The following is a 16,910-nucleotide window of genomic DNA, read 5'->3' on the forward strand; positions in this document are numbered from 1 at the left end:
CACTGTGACGTGATAGTGAGGTTAAAGTATATGGAAACGACTCATTAATATAAAGAGTTACTAAGAGAAGTGTTGTTATGATTTTTGGTACATTGCCAAGTGAATTTTCCCCATTTTACTTTTAATTTTGAAATGAATAAAATAGAAGAAATTGTCACCGTTTGTTTTACTAGAAGCAGAGTCTTGATGATCTTATGATTATTTGCTAAGTCAAGTAGTATCGCCAGAAAGTTGTTTGTCTTGAGGGAAATTTGACGTCTCCAAGGCAATTGTTTTCTTAAATATCCTTTTGTTTCATCATTATTCCTCCTCCAAGAGTTGTTACTCCATCAAGGTTGTGTTGTGTTGTTATGTTGTGCTGCCTCATTGGATCAGCTCCTGGTGGGTCCTGTTGTGTCAAATATTGTCATCAAGTTGTTTGTTATTATGAGGGTGTTGTCATCTGGCCTTGTCTCTTCAGTTGTGTTGCTGATGGTGTTGCAGGGCGGAGAGTCTCAGGTCTTGTGTTCTGACATGTTAAGGGTGACAACGTGGACGATGATGTTTGAAGTGTTGAGATATTTCATTCTTCCATTAAAGGTACAAACAGTAAATGTATTCCTGCCTCAGACAAGATAATACAAAAATACACGATAAACAAAGGTGAAAAATGACGTCTCTATCTGTATGTACATGATATAAATACAACAGGATACGCGTTATAGGCAGCACCTTCTCTCTTGGTCTTCCTCGACTGCTCTAACTCCACAAGACATATAAATCAAGAACAATTCCCGGAGAGAGAGATCAACTACAAGGAAGAGCACACACACACACACACACACACACACACATTGATGGTGCCGTTCATGCCAAGAGAAGAACTTGAGGAAGAGCATTTCACTGGTGGCGAGTCTGAAAGAGGAAAAGGAGGAGGAGGAGGAGGTGGAGGAGAAGGAGAAGTAGGAGGAGGAAGAGCAAAAGGAAAAATAAGAAAAACGGGAGGAGGGGAAGAGGAGAGCAGCACTCGCTTCGTCCTGTGCACACACTAATTTCCTGGGGCTTCTATTATCCCGATAAAAATATCAGAGAGCAAAAATAATACAGCCATTTGTGGGTTGCTCGTCTCTGTATAAATCTGTAGTATTTCATGCCTTAAGAACTCGGCTCCTTAAATACCCGCCGCGGGGAGATATGCTGCCACAACGACCCTCTCGCCCGGAACTCTACCCTCGTGTATTAGACGAATAAACCGAAGTTGAGATAAACCCAAGTTGGGATCTTCCTGTAGCCCCCCCCTCGAGGCCAGGAATAATATTTGGTTGTTTTCCTCTCCTATTAATGCCTCTCTTTGATCCCGCCTCCAGCTGTTTCTCAAATAATGAACTCTTAATCGGATACCTTACGCCGAGGATGAATGCTTTACGCTTAAATGAGTCATCGACCCAAACTGGAATTGTTGGCTGGGATCATCATCAGCGGGTCTGAGTGGATGTCTTTCTTTTATTTTCTTGGAGGGGAGGGAGGAGTGGGGAGGGAGGGAGGGAGGGTGAGGAGGGGAGGAGGAGGAGGGAGGAGGGAGGGAGGAGGGAGGGAGCTTTATATGTATGTTTACCTGGGGAATATTTTCATGATCGCAGATGAGGACTCTCCAGGAGGCTGCGTTTGTTCCCTACTTCAACATGACGAGGAGAGAGAGAGAGAGAGAGAGAGAGAGAGAGAGAGAGAGAGAGAGAGAGAGAGAGAGAGAGAGAGAGAGAGAGAGATACGTTTGTGGCGGGTAAACTTGAACAACAATAGCAGTTCCTCGCCCAGTTTCTTCCTCTTACACAAAATATACCCACACCGATGCTAACACTGTGATCAACAAGCGCTTCACTAGTAAATAACTGCACGCAGGTAGACAAACCGACAACTGGAGGTAAAACAAAACTATCCCCGACTCCTGACGCTGCTCTGGGAACTGCGGCGAGCAAGTCCCAGCCTGGGAGTAATCAATCAGAGCGGCACATAAGCGCTGAGTATCTTCCTTGTGTAGGCGAGTAATAGCGGGAGGCGGCGGGTAACTGCAGGATGATGGCTCCTCCGCCCCCAACCCAACCTTGGCCAGGGAGAGGCCGGATTACTCCAGGCCCGGGCTGGCCCAGCGCCAAGCCCCTGCCACACACCCTTCGTGAAATAAAAACACGGATAAACAAATAAATCAGTCGAGAGTCTGAAGGAACAGATGCGTTCAACGTAAAATTGGTTGATTCGTTTTTAAATACGTTAAGTAGGTGTGTGTGTGTGTGTGTGTGTGTGTGTGTGTGTGTGCGCGCGTGTGTGCGCGCGTGGTGTATACGTGTGCGTACGTGCGTGCGTGTATGCGTGGTGTATACGTGTGCGTGCGTGTATGCGTGCATGCGTGGGGTATACGTGTGCGTGCGTATGCTGCCACAAGTATCGCAAATGGTAATGTTTTTTACAAGATCTAAGCAAAGAAAACAATATTCCAATAAATAAATAAATACAACATAATACAGCGGCGTGAACTAGATATAAAACACTAGACACAAGACAGGGAAGACTAACACGAGACAACCTTCACCGCCACACAGACACTGGACAAAGACTCACACACCTCACCTTACTCCACCTCAACCACCCTAATGCTACCTCAGAGATTAGATTAGGGTGGTTAATCTTTAGTTGAAATAAACTAGGGTGTCTAATCTTCAGGCGGTAACGTGGAGCTCCTAACAAGATAAGATACACCTTATAAGACAGAAGCCCCTACCCCCCCCTCACCTCCCAAGCAGCGTCCCGGGAGACACACACTTCACACGAGCACCAAGTCACTCAAGAAACGCTCTCTTTTCTAACCCACTTTACAAGCGGGAGAAAAAGCACTCCGATAATTCTCCTTAAATGACACTTTAATACCTGCCACCGGGAGGTCTCGGTGGGGCCTCGCGAGACGCCTACACCCCCACCCCCCCCAATACCCAGATTCTTCAATAATCTTACTCGTGGGTTTTATTTTATATTTTGTCTTCGTTTTTCTTCCATGGCTGAGACATACGCGGACGCATCTGGTTATGACAGAATCTCAATACAATTTCGTGCCACCAATATCGCCACTAGTTACCTCAGTGCCGCAGCTGATGTAGAGACAGTCGCATGCGTACTCTGTACTGGAAAACGCTGACATACGAATCTGTCAGACTCCAGCCTCAGGTCGCCTCCCTCACACGCAGTTTAGGCAGACGACTCCCTCAGGGCCCGCCCAGGTCCTCCTTCACAAGTCCTCCAATTGTCGCTCTCATTTTTATGTGTATTTTTCTTGTGTTGGTTAACTTTTTGCATTATGTTTTCTCTCGTCCAGTATGTGTTGTGTTCTATCTGTTTGCGTCACTATTATCTTTACATTTTTACTGTTACAGAAAGATACAACTCAGTGAATACTTCGGAAACTTCAACAAAATTTAAAAAAAAACCCTGAATGTTTAAGTGATAATAAAAAAAATGTAAAAATATATAAGTATAAAGTTTACAAAGTTCTTAATTGACTAATACATGTTCCTATTAAAATTATTATTATATGAAAAGAAAAATCTGCGAAAGGCTCTCAGCAGGAAGCTTATTTTAGGGTCCCAAGACGCGTCCTTTATAGCTGTAGCGAGATTTTCCGGAAAAGCACAAACAAAATACCTACAAACATTATTGGAACCTCGCAGAGCTCAGCAAATGGCTTCACGGGAACATCAGAAAAGGATTCATGTATTCCTGTACTGTATTTATTCACTATTATTTGGGAGAACTTTTAAGTGATACACAAATAAATAACGAACGATACTTTATGAAAATTACTAACAATTCTGTAGAAAAAGATAAAAAAAACTAATTTCTGCATTAAGTCGCGGCTGGAACTTGAGTACACCACCACCACCTTCAGGTCTCCAGTGTACCGTCGCCTTGAGCTGCTGGAAGACAGTTTTAATGTGTCTTTCATCGCCTCTCTGTGACCACTTCATGAGTTCTTAAGTGGTCCTCTTAAGAACCTTGAGTCCTCCTCCTCCTCCTCCTCTTCTTCCTCCTCTTACGGTCATTAACTCCTGCTAGGTTCCTAAGTTCCTTCCTGTCTTCTTCTTTACTCTTCCAGGTCACCTCTTGGGGTCCTTCTGGTCTGTCCTTAGAACCATTGAGTCCTCCTTCTACCATCAAATGTCTCCCCCTACTATTACCGAGTCCTCCTTCAACGATCACCAAGTCCTCCTTCGGCAATCATCGAGTCCTCCTCTAACGATTACCGAGTCCTCCTTCAATTCTCCTCGAGGTCTCCTCCTACTTTCCTTCATGGGCCCTCCTACGCTCTTCCGGGGCCACTTCAATTGAGGGTAAGAGCCGCCCTTGGAGCTAGACACGAGGGAGTGGAGAGGTCTGAGCACCCTACAGCCTGGGGACGAGGGACGCATTGCCCAAGATAAACCAAGTGTGAGGCTGAAAGGTGAACCATCCAGGACCACAGGGTAACACTCTCTCTCTCTCTCTCTCTCTCTCTCTCTCTCTCTCTCTCTCTCTCTTTCTTATCAGCTGCGTTAGTTAGCTCAATGATTTCCTTCCTATCCTCATTGCTAAAGCTAATAGAAAAATTCCCCTTCCCCGCGAGTATTCCATCCCATTCATCCCCTGTACACACTCCCCAGACAATGGCGCCATGAAGCACTCGTCATACACGCAGTTCAAGGTCTATTCTTGGCTAGTTTGGTGTGATATGTGCGTCGGTATTCCATAAGAGGATTGATTACCTTTTGAAACCGTATCAACACATAAACTGGTCGGACGTGTTATTGGAAAGTCTTTGGAAACATAGGTGTGGGAGGGGATCATTGCTTCTGTTTTTATTTCCTGGTAGTGTGTTTTATTTTCCTTTGGTGGAATGGATGTGGGTGTGTGTGTGTGTGTGTCTGTCTGTCTGTCTGTGTACCAATCATATAAACAACGTGACTAAATAAAAGCTAAATAAAAAAATACCACAAGCCATAATCTTCCACCATGACAAACAAAAGTAATTATTTACAGAGAGGAAACAAAATAACAAAATCACTGGTTCATATTACTAATTCAGCTCCTTGAGACAGCCTTGAGAGCTGATAATAATAACAGCAGCTTCAGACAAAGAGGCACCAGTGGATTGTCTGCACTAAAGCCTTCCTTGTAGAGTGAAATCACATTAACCACCGCAGAAAAACCTTATAATTAAGCTTCAATATTCTTAACAGCATAATGATAACGACACACACACACACACACACACACACACACACACACACACACACACACACACACACACGCGTCTTATAAAACCACAACAAACTCAGTTAATGATGAATATGTCTTAGTATGGTTTTTTAGTAACATTTTCACCTTCACAATTATATCCTGAAGATTTGCCACGGAAATAAAAATATGTAGATTAATTATTCAAGGGATTATTTTCGTCAGAAAACTCTTGCCATTAATCAGGGGCTCATAACAATCTTTGGGTTTAATTAAAATTCTGATCCGCTTGAAAGAATATGAGATAATGGCGCGTTATCCAAGCATTTCAGCTAATCTGTTGCGAGAAATTTTTAATGAGCGTAATTTTTCTCCAATTAAATCAGAGACGCTGTGCCATTTAACAGTTTTTTTTTCTATTCTCTTCACTGCTGATGTAATGGAGTCGGTCATTATGGAGTCATGAGGGAGAAGCAGCATTATGGTGTCATGAGGGAGAAGCAGCATTATGGAGTCATGAGGGAGAAGCAGCATTATGGCGTCATGGGGGAGGAACACTGGAGTCATGAGGGGAGAAGCAGCATTATGGAGTCAGGAGGGAGAAGCAGCATTATGGAGTCATGAGGAGAGAAGCAGCATTATGGAGTCAGGAGGGAGAAGCATTATTATTGTTGACGGTCTACAACTTCCCTCGGCCTTGTTCACGTGTGTAGTATAATAGAGCATTACAATATATAAACATTATACTTGATCATATCTTTACGTCTGACACAAGTTACACTAAATAACAAGGAAGCGATGACCACGTGGGTAATTCTCTCACCTCCTGTCCCAAGGGTCACTGGTTCGCTCTCAGGGTACCCCCAAGTCCACCCAACTGTAAATAGGTACCTGACTTTATCATTGGGAAAGTGAAGAGACTCGAGTCCCTCATATGTACCAAAATAATGGACTTGGGACACACTTTCATTCCTGGCAGCCCACAGCTTCTCATATAACATGATTATGAGGAAGACAGGACATGTGTGACTCATATAACCGATTACACCTAAACGCTACCTGCCGGGTATAGGGGAAGACTACTATAACAAACTGCATTATACTACACTCATGTTATACGGTACTATAAGTCGCCATGATTATGCTATCGTTATAATAAGAGGTTCAACAGGCCGGGTCACCAAGCACCGTTGTTTGCGTGTTAGTCTTTGCTCTACACAACTTTTATGATAATATATATTAGACTCAATAGGGACAGTTACCTAATAGCGATGTACTGTATGTATGTCCTGTACACATAACCTAAGAGGGTTTTATCCTGAAGAAGTTAAAGTCCATTAAGGATCAAGGTACAGAGACATGTAAAGAAAAAAAATATTATTAAAACATGGGATTCTTTTTCGACGACCCTCTATTACTGAGTGAACGTTTGTTGACTGAGAACGACTTAGAGAGAGAGAGAGAGAGAGAGAGAGAGAGAGAGAAACTAAATCGTCTCTCACCATCAAATATCATCAACAAGCGCGCACCTCCTCCCTCCTTCACGCTGCCGCAGAATGAATGGTTATCCTGATGAGGCAACTTGTCCGCCTCGCCCCGCGTCTCCCACACCACCTTACCCCACGCCACCTTCTCCCACGCCACCTTCTCCCACACCACCTTCCCCACGCCACCTTACCCCACACACCACCTTCTCCCACGCCACCTTACCCCACGCCACCTTACCCCACACCACCTTCTCCCACACCATTTTCTCCCACACCACCTTCTCCCACGCCACCTTCTCCCACGTCACCTTCTCCCACGTCATCTGCCTCCCACGCAACCTCCCTCCTTCCCGCTCCTCCTCCCTCCCATCTGCGCCTCCCACGCCACCTGCCTCCCACACCGCCTGCCTTCCACGTTACCCCCTGCACGCGCCTGGTGAATGCCGAGTAGAATGTGGGGGGGAGGAAGAGAAGTGAGAGGAATGGGAGGGAAGAGAGAGAGAGAGAGAGAGAGAGAGAGAGAGAGAGAGAGAGTAAAAAGACAGTGTACAAAGGGGAAAAACAAGAGAAAGGGCAGGAAACAGATATAGAGTACCTGTGAACTACGAGTGAGAGGGGGAGAAAAAATTGCACAAAGGAGAAAATAAAGAGAAAGAGAAAAAGAGAAAAGAAACAGTCATAGTAAAGTAAAAAAAAAAATAAAGAAAAACAGATAAAGCAGACGAGTGATAAACATTAGAATTACCTGAATATTTATAAACAATTCACATGTCTAATCTTTCATTTATTTTTGTTTCAGGTTTTAATCCGAGTGACGACAGTTGCCAGGAGAGATGTACAATAACTGTAGATAAAACACAACAACAACAACAACAATACTCTCAAAAACTGTGCAGTTATAAACAAAACATAATAAACGTGACATAGTTTAAGAAAATAAGTAAAAAAGGTGTCAATGAAAATAATAGTAACAATTTCATACCAAATAATAAAATGACAAAAATCACATGAAAATCAGTGACATAAACTTCATAAAAATAATAAAGTGAGAGAAATTTTCCATATATAATAAAAACCTGAAATGCAAAGGTAGAATATTAGAGAGAGGGAAGAAGAAGAAAAAAGGGTGAAATCTTTAAAATCAAAAAGTTGTAAAATGGTTGTGAGGAGCAAAGTGGGTGTAGTGTCCTGAGCTGAAGACTTGAGCGAGGAGGAGGCGGGTGGCGGTGGGTGGTGAATGGACATCATCATCCCCCAGTAAAGAGGATCCCCCGGCCAGTGAGGCGGCAACATAACACAGGATGCTCACCCTCGGCCAACTCACAACCAAGTTCTTCGTTCTCATCGTCTTGCTGGCTGTCTCCTTGCCTGGTGAGTACAACTGTGTGTGTGTGTGTGTGTGTGTGTGTGTGTGTGTTTACTGGCAATATAATATCTTGTAGGTGGATGAGACAGAAATAGGTGTTAGTGAAATATGGAGTGTGAGATCCGTAGAGTACATCAACATTCTCGACTTCACTATACGAGTACTAGTGATGTCTGAGTACTCTTGTTCCCTCATCGTGTGGTGAGTACAAATAAATGTTTTTGTCTTGTAGTGAAATATAATAAGTGGATGCCCCTAAACCTTACGTTAAAGATGAGGTTTAATTTGTTATTATCTTAGAGGTGGATTAATTAATACAATATATATCTTTACGTTGACGTCTGCTTCAGTTGTTTCGTTAATTAAATGAAAATAAATATGTAAACAAATATATATTCTGGATATAAAAAATAAACAGAGAGAGAGAGAAAGAGTGTGTGTGAGTGTGTGTGAGTGTGTGAGTGTGTGTGTGTGTGAGTGTGTGTACGACAGAACAGTAGAAAAACATTAATTCTCTGTTATAGTAAGTAAATAGATTTTCCCAGACAGAGAGAAAAGTTTTAGGTTTCCACACAATACGTTTCACTACAGAGGCCTCCCCTCCACCCCCCCCCTCCTCCTCCCACCACCACACAGGGTAAAGTGGTGGGAAAAGGACGAACACAAATACAATCATAGCGAGATAAATCCCATACATGTAAACACACACACACACACACACAAGACTCCCCTCTCTCCCTCCCCTACCAGCTCTCCCCTCCCTGGCTCCCCCTCCCCCTATAGCTCTCCCCTCCCCTCCCCCAGCTCTCCCTCCCCAATTCTAGTATTAAAAAGGTCAGAGTGAAACTAGTTCCTTAATATCCTCCATCAGAAGCCAATTATATACGTAACCATCTTCCTTTGATCACCAACATCCCGCGACAGAAAAAAAAATACTTCGACTCACTTCTTTTTCTTTTCCGCCTTAAATTACCTTTATAAGCGAAGACGTTTTTACCAGTTGCGTCGGGAGCAAACGTTGGGTAAGGGAAGACGTTTTAAGGGAAGGATTTTTGTTTTGTGTGTGGGAGGGTGTGGAAGGGGGAGGGGGGGGGTTGCATCACAAGAAAAGTACAAACGTGTTCAGGGAGGAATTTTTTAGTGTGTTTTGTGTCAGAAGGAATAATGGAACACCAAAAGAGTGTAAACTGAGTGAATACGATACGTTATTCGCACGGTAGACTACAACTGTCTTTTAGCTGTGTGTGTGTGTGTGTGTGTGTGTGTGTGTGTGTGTGTGTGTGTGTGTGTGTGTGTCAAAATGCCATTCGTTTTTGCTATAAATTCTTAGTGACGTATACATGATGGGTTGAGCCTTGCCTCTGGGCGCCTTTGATGTATGTGATACAATTAGAGAGAGAGAGCAGGACAAGTCTCTGAGGTGTTGTTGCATCAGGCGGACATAAATAACATGTGTGGGGGTAGACAGGGCAGAGAGAAGAAAAAAGTGCTAATACAAGAGGCCGGCGTGGGAAGGATGCCACCGCTAAGTGCCAGCAAATGCCACATTGTTGCTGGTTTACTAACAGCTTCTAGTAGTTAAACCTGGCCAATAGCCCCGCGTACATCCGGCCTCACCAACCTAAAGTCACACGTTAGGATTATTGCTGTTGTTGATTATGTCCCGTGAGACGTAATTACACGTGGGGGGCTGAGAGATGGCTGGTGTCGCTGGCTGGTTGGCTGTCTGGCTAGTTAGATGGCTGGCTGGATGGTTGACTGTCTGTTTGTCTGGCTGTCTGGCTGGCTGTCTAGATATCTGGATGCCTGACTGTATGGCTTCGCTGGCTGACTGTCTAGCTGGCTGTCTGTCTGGCTGGGTGGCGACGCTGGACACACACACACACAACCTTGGGCTCGGGGTCTGAAGGTCCATAGATTCATGTTTTTCCCCTTGAGTTGTGTCGAGAGGCCGCGTTCATCTCAGTTAAAGTCTCGCTGTAATTTCAAGGACAATTTTGGCCTCCATCCTCGTGTGGTTGAGGTAAATGTGTTCAGTTATGCGCTCTCTCACGTCACCATATTGAGGACTAAAGTTACACCATGACTAACCGCAGTGAAATCCAAAGAGTCAGGCAGTGATTCTAAAAAAGTTTCGTGAGATAAATTTTCCTCTCTCCTATCTGTTGATGTTAAAATGTGTCAAACTAATCCACTCTAGAACACGACGCACAATGACAGAAAAATATATCGTCGAGAATACAATGAGTATCTACCGCCACGACACAATGCCTTGACTTAAAACAGGAACTATCACTGCGACCATTATCACCGCCTTGGCAACATATTCATGGGATTCAATTAAACTGCAATCATCTGGAAATTTGGTGATGATAATTAAGACAACATTCCTTCCTTTATGTTCCTTGGCGAAGAGAGGACATTACCTTCTTTGTGTTCCTTGGCGAAGAGACACCATTTCCTTCTTTGTGTTCCTTGGCGAAGAGACGACATTTCCTTCTTTGTGTTCCTTGGCGAAGAGACACATTTCCTTCTTTGTGTTCCTTGGCGAAGAGACGACATTTCCTTCTTGGTGGATTGGTCATGGCGTTTCCTTGGTCGTGGTGCTGAGCCGATAATCCGTAGATGCTGAGAGTTCAAATATGTAACCCGTAATATCTTACCCGCTCTGTGACCACCCGTGAATCTCCCCCACCACCACCACCACCACCACCACGCGAGTCGACTCCTAAATGCTCGATAAAGGGACGCCAGTGAGCCAAGAACACAGAGAGGAAACTTACAGGAAAATGAAAGGTTAAGACGCAGACCACGATATAGCCTCACCACCCTGCACCAACTTAAGAACAAGAATTAAATACACTGGTTTAATTGTTGCGAGGGAAGACACGTTTTTTTCTCCGTCAATAAACCAAAAACTAAAATAAACTTAAGATTAATTGAATTTGCATCACTTTAAACTTGACGGTCAGTAAGTCAGTCAGTTACAGAGAGACTCATACAACTTCAGACGAGCTAAGAATACCACACAGATGAACGCAGTAATAACAGTGATTGACATTCCTTTCATGTTCAGTCATACATACAGACACTTTCCATGCCCCTCTAAATATCGTGGTGAGCTGTGAGACATTTTACGCTGACTTATAAACGAATGACTCGACTTTGTTTCAGAAATTTTCCTCCGGTAAGCGATTTACAGCGCCTACCACACCATTATACTTCACAACTTTTTTCCTAAACTATCTTGGGAATGGTGTGTGTGTGTGTGTGTGTGTGTGTGTGCGTGTGTGTGTGTGTGTGTTTTACGATTAGCCCACCCGGGCACAGGTCACTGACCCACATTGGGGCCTGGGGGGCGAAAATGTAATAATAGTAATAATAATAATAATAATAATAATAATAATAATAATAATAATAATAATAATAATAATAATAATAATAATAGTAATAATAATAATAATAATAAATAATAGTCATAATAATTCATAATAAATAAAATTTATGATAAAACAAACAAAAATAAAATAATAAAATAATGATGACAATAATACAGTAACTGTAATAATAATAATATTAATAATAAAGAACTATAAATACAAAAATGAAAAAAAAGATCAAAAGTGAGAAACTATATATGTATGTTGTGTTGTCAATGGTAAGAGAAACAATTGAGACCCTGCAACTGTGTGTAAATGAAGCAAACTTATAATACAAAGAATATATTGATGGACCAGTCTAATATTTTCGTCTGATAACCCACCCCTCCCATCCCTCTCCCACCTCCCTCCCACACTTCACCTTTCTCCCATACCTCCTCTGTCCCTTCCCTTCCACCCCCTCCCCCAATAAAACCAAAAACAATAACACAACTTAGAAAATAGTTTTACAGCGGGAGACATTAATGTATTCATGTATGTAAATGAACCATATTTAATATCTTGGTCTGAAATTAACTCCTTGTCTCGTCGGTAGTTGAGACAAAGAGAAGAAATGAGAATCCGCTACTTTCTCTTAATTTTGTGGGAGGGAGAGGTGAGGTAGGCAGTTGGTCTGGCCTCTGTGGCGGGTGGGAGACAATACAACGATGGTCTTTCTACTTACTGTCTCCACTGGCTTCCCATTTTCTATTCTCTTCTATTCTACTCTATCTAATCTCTCTCTCTCTCTCTCTCTCTCTCTCTCTCTCTCTCTCTCTCTCTCTTTCTTGTATTTTAAACGTAATCTCACCACACCTTCTCCTCCACCACCACCAGCAGGAGTGAGTGGGTTCCTCTCCTCCATCACCACCAGCAGGAGTGAGTGGGTTCCTCTCCTCCACCACCACCAGCAGGAGTGAGTGGGTTCCTCTCCTCCACCACCACCAGCAGGAGCGAGTGGGCTCCTCTCCACCACCACAAACACCAGCAGAAAGGGAGAAGGAAAGAAGGAGGGAGAGGGAGAGGGAGAGGGAGAGAATATTCCATTATTGTGAGAGGGTACGTGTCTGACACTGACTAAGGACAGGCACGGAGTCTGGAATCGAACCCCGGGCACCAAGGGACGGTGGAACACGAGCGAGTCATCCATTCTCTCGTCATCAGATAACTCTCGTGAGGACGACGCTGGCGGGGTGTGTGTGTCTGCGTGTGTGTGTGTGTGTGTGTGTGTGTGTGTGTGTGTGTGTGTGTGTGTGTGTGTGTGTGTGTGTGTGTGTGTGTGTGTGCTCACTATCACCGCCACATAATATATAACACTACACAATACTTAACACTGAGTATATCCACGTAGCATATCAATAGGTTATACATCATGGTATATCGCCTTTAAATCTCTACCACATATTGGGTTAGATGACATAGTACACACGTCAGTCGCGGCTGTATTATAACACGGAATTACCGCCATAAAGTTGCTGTGAAAAATCCGCTGATACATGGACTGAAACTACCAGTCATTAAGCGTCGATGCTAAATTGTAATACTTTTTTTTTGTAATTTCTTGATTAACTTCCAATCTGGTGCCTCAGTTTTATATGATTTCGCGATTATTTTTCACCACAATTATTATTATTATTTTGTATATCTCTTAAAGTTATGATCCTCCCGAATTCATGATCAGTCAAGGTAAAAAAAAAAATTCTTCTTCCTCAATTAAAATGATTGACTCGAAGATTAGATTTTAATTATAATATGGATTAAATTTTCTGAATAAATACATTGACAAACATGATATAAAAGATATAGTATAATCTTTACATAGTGAATACCTTTACTTCACCTGGATTTTTTTTTTAGAGTGGTTAAGGGACATAGATGTATTTTATTTGACCTAAGAAGTCAATGGTTAAATATATTCATTAGTTATTTTACAATCAATAGTTTTAATATCTCCAGGAATCCTAAAACACACACACACACACACACACACACACACACACACACACACACACACACACACACACACACACACACACACACACACACACACACACACACACACACACACACACACTAAATAAAAAAAATAAAATTAAAAAACATAAATAAATAAAAATAAAATAGATTAATAAAACAAACCTCGAAAAAAGTTAAAATTTAGTCAAACATAAATAAATATATCGCAATAAACACACTCCACCCTGCACTCTCGCTTCTCTCTCGTCTCCAATAACCACCACGGGGGGGCGTCAATAGGTAACAGTAACAAGCGTAGGACGAGCAGCATCTAAACCCGAGGAACAACTTCAAGGAAACTTAGTCGCATTTACAAGAACCGACTAAGTAATATTCAGTCACTTGTTAAGATAAATGAGTGAGTGAGGAGTAGCGTCTGGTCCTAATGTCAACACGCCTCTCTCCTTAACTACTGCACTGAAGAAAAAAAATGACTAATGAATAAGCTGTGCTAATATTTACTTGTTCTTACGACTTGTTTACAACTAAGAATGGCTTCATGATAGACTCTCTCTCTCTCTCTCTCTCTCTCTCTCTCTCTCTCTCTCTCTCTCTCTCTCTCTCTCTCTCTCTCTCTCTCTCTCTCTCTCTCTCTTCATTTTTACTCGTCTCCCTCTACTTGTCTTCATTATCTCTCTCTCTCTCTCTCGTGCATCTTTCCTGCACACACAACATATGAGAGGAAGAGATAGAATAAGTGGAGGGTGCAGGTGGCACGACAGGGGTGGTGGTGGTGGGTGTAGGGGCAGGGGATTAGGGTGGTTGGGTTGCAGGGTGGTGGTGGTGTGCAGGGAGCCGAGGTGGTGGTGGTGGGTAAGAGCTAGGATGGTATTGGGTGGTGATGGGTGGCTGGGCCCGGGGTGACGGTGGGTGGCTGGGCCCGGGGTGACGGTGGGTGGCTGGGCCCGGGGTAATGCCGCTCAATACGTCGTTTCCATTAACTGATTCCTCGGGATTTCCATGTATATTGTGGGCCTCACTCTGACTTTTTCTCCATTATTTTCACAACTTTAAGTGTGTGTTAAAGCGTCGGTACTGGCGGGCCAGGATCACTACAGAGCCCTATGGGGGGTGATGCTAACCTACCCTTCTATACACCTTTCTGACGGTCTACCTGTTGATTTCCTTGATACATATACAGGGTCATCCAAAAACAATTCCCAAGCTTTCAATGGTTTATATTTAACAATCTGGGTAGACTTTTTCGGGTGACTGTATATACAAAATCATCATTATTATTCCCATCTTCCTTATCACCTAATGTTGGATGAACGTCTGTCTTTCATATTTAATCAAACCTTATAGTATTTCGTGTCTCTGTGAGTGTTTTCTATAGTCTGGTGGGATACAATCTGGTGTGAGTCTTATCTTCCTCTGTGTCCAGCTCACTGTTCGTTACTGCCTTTCCTACCTTACAATAACATCTCGTTCACTCGTTTAAAATCTCTCACCCTCTCATTTAGTTCCCTGTGTTACACCCAACCTACACTCCTCTGTGATTCTCTCAGTAGTTCCTCCATTATTTTTATTTTATTTTTTTAGTGGGCGTTTATTCATAGTGTTTCATATTCACTTGTATACAAAGGCACACGAGGCACTTATCGCATATTTTTTCTGTACAGACAAAGGAACAATTTGCTTTGGAATATATGACTACGTTATACAAAGAAACTGAAGGATATTTTGACGCTTTTTTTTATCCATTACGCTCGACTGACTTCCACCTGCCAACATTAACTGCCGTCAATAATTATAATCCTTGGCTTACTTTGGCTGTAAATTGTAAATATCTACGACCTAGGAACCTGTGAGGCCAAATGAACCTAATGTTTGGTTGAATTTATTTACAACCTTACGCGTGTACCTTGTCTGGTTTATTATTAACCTCTTGTGTTGTGTTTGTAGCTCTGTCGGGTTTGATGTAAATATTGTTTTTTTTATCGTCGACTAAAATAAATTTATTTTAGTATGTCTTATTGATGTTCAGTAATGTTTTTTTTTTCTTCCTAATAAACTGATCTCTCTCTCTCTCTCTCTCTCTCTCTCTCTCTCTCTCTCTCTCTCTTGGAAACGATATCTATAGAAAAAATAATCATCCTCAGCAACTCATTAGACCAGATCTAACTAATCTAAAATTCTAAGTCTAGATTTCTATGCAAAATGCAGCAATAATCGTTCTCAGCAATGGACTCGATCAAGGAGGTTTGGAGTCTGTGTAGAGACCCGAGAGTCATCGTCATCATGGCGGTCCCATCCACGCGAGATGATTCCGGGAGTCAATAGTATTAATGAGAAGCAATTAACTTTGTCTTCTCCAAGCAATATCACGAGAAGATCTGTTTTCCTCCCAGTCGGGTTTCTTTAATCCGTGTGATTCTCTCCAACTACCAGAAGAAAATATACAGTTCAGGTCAAAGTAGAATCACATGAGGGTTAGTTCCTCAGTTTATTTAACCTGATGACTAACCACCACAAAGCTAACCTAACCTAAGCTTACCTAATATGATCTAACCTAATCAAATTTAACCTAACCAAACCGTCCCCCTCCCAGGTAGCGTTAGGGTGCTTAATCATCAGGTAAAGTAAGCTGGAGGCTAATCTTTGGTTGGAATGTGTGGGAAAATATCAAATGTAACAGTTTATGTATATTTCAGAGTCAGGTCTGTAATTAGTGTCAGGTGCTTATTCTCATATTATTTCATCAATACTATTTCCTCGTGCACTTTACACTGCCTAAAAATGGTCATGAAATTAGGCGAGTTTTTCTATCACGACAAAGGTTTGGTATAAAAGAATTAAATCCTATTTACCTGTGACAAAAGTGCTGCTGAGTTTTAAGAATTATCCAGAACATAGACTCGTGTATTACCAGGCTTATTTTCCTTCACAACAGAGAAATATCTTCTAAAAACAATTAAGGTTAGAGACAAAGATCACCTGCCATAACCTAACCTAACCAATTCCTCTATCTTGGCACACACACACACACACACACACACACACACACACACACACACACACACACACCAAGTTGTAACAGCATGGTACTTCACACAGAGGCACGTGTAGTATTTTTTTTATTACACCCAAAAGATAAAACCTTTAAAAACCAACTGATGACGGATAATCCTTTATAACGGAGCAATATGACCAAGAGGATGTTGCAGCAGAAGTGGAATGGAAATCTGATTTTTCTTCCGTTTAACCCTACCAGTGGACGGTTACGGTTGATGACCTCTGCACAAAAACAAACCAATTTATGAATCATTTTACTATTTTTTTTAGTACAAAATTAGTAAAAGTCAATGACAGACACAAGTAATTTTTTTTTTCGGAAGGAATAGCAACGTAAATTAATAGCTTTGTTAGTTGCATGTAGCATTA

The 16,910-nt window shown here is 42.3% G+C and overlaps 1 protein-coding gene across 4 annotated transcripts in view; it reads left to right on the top strand.

Annotated features, from left to right (window-relative positions):
• The window catches only part of LOC121874354, a 199,809-nt gene that overhangs the window by 28,234 nt on the left and 154,665 nt on the right, over positions 1-16,910 (top strand). For all 4 annotated transcript variants that reach the window (XM_042378486.1, XM_042378487.1, XM_042378485.1 and 1 more), the window contains exon 2: positions 7,525-8,096. In XM_042378486.1, coding sequence (XP_042234420.1) covers positions 8,027-8,096 — 70 coding nt within the window. In that variant the 5' untranslated portion in view covers positions 7,525-8,026. The remainder of the gene's footprint in view (positions 1-7,524; positions 8,097-16,910) is intronic.

Source organism: Homarus americanus, unplaced genomic scaffold (assembly GCF_018991925.1).
Source record: "Homarus americanus isolate GMGI-L3 unplaced genomic scaffold, GMGI_Hamer_2.0 scaffold50657, whole genome shotgun sequence".
Lineage (NCBI taxonomy): Eukaryota > Metazoa > Arthropoda > Malacostraca > Decapoda > Nephropidae > Homarus > Homarus americanus.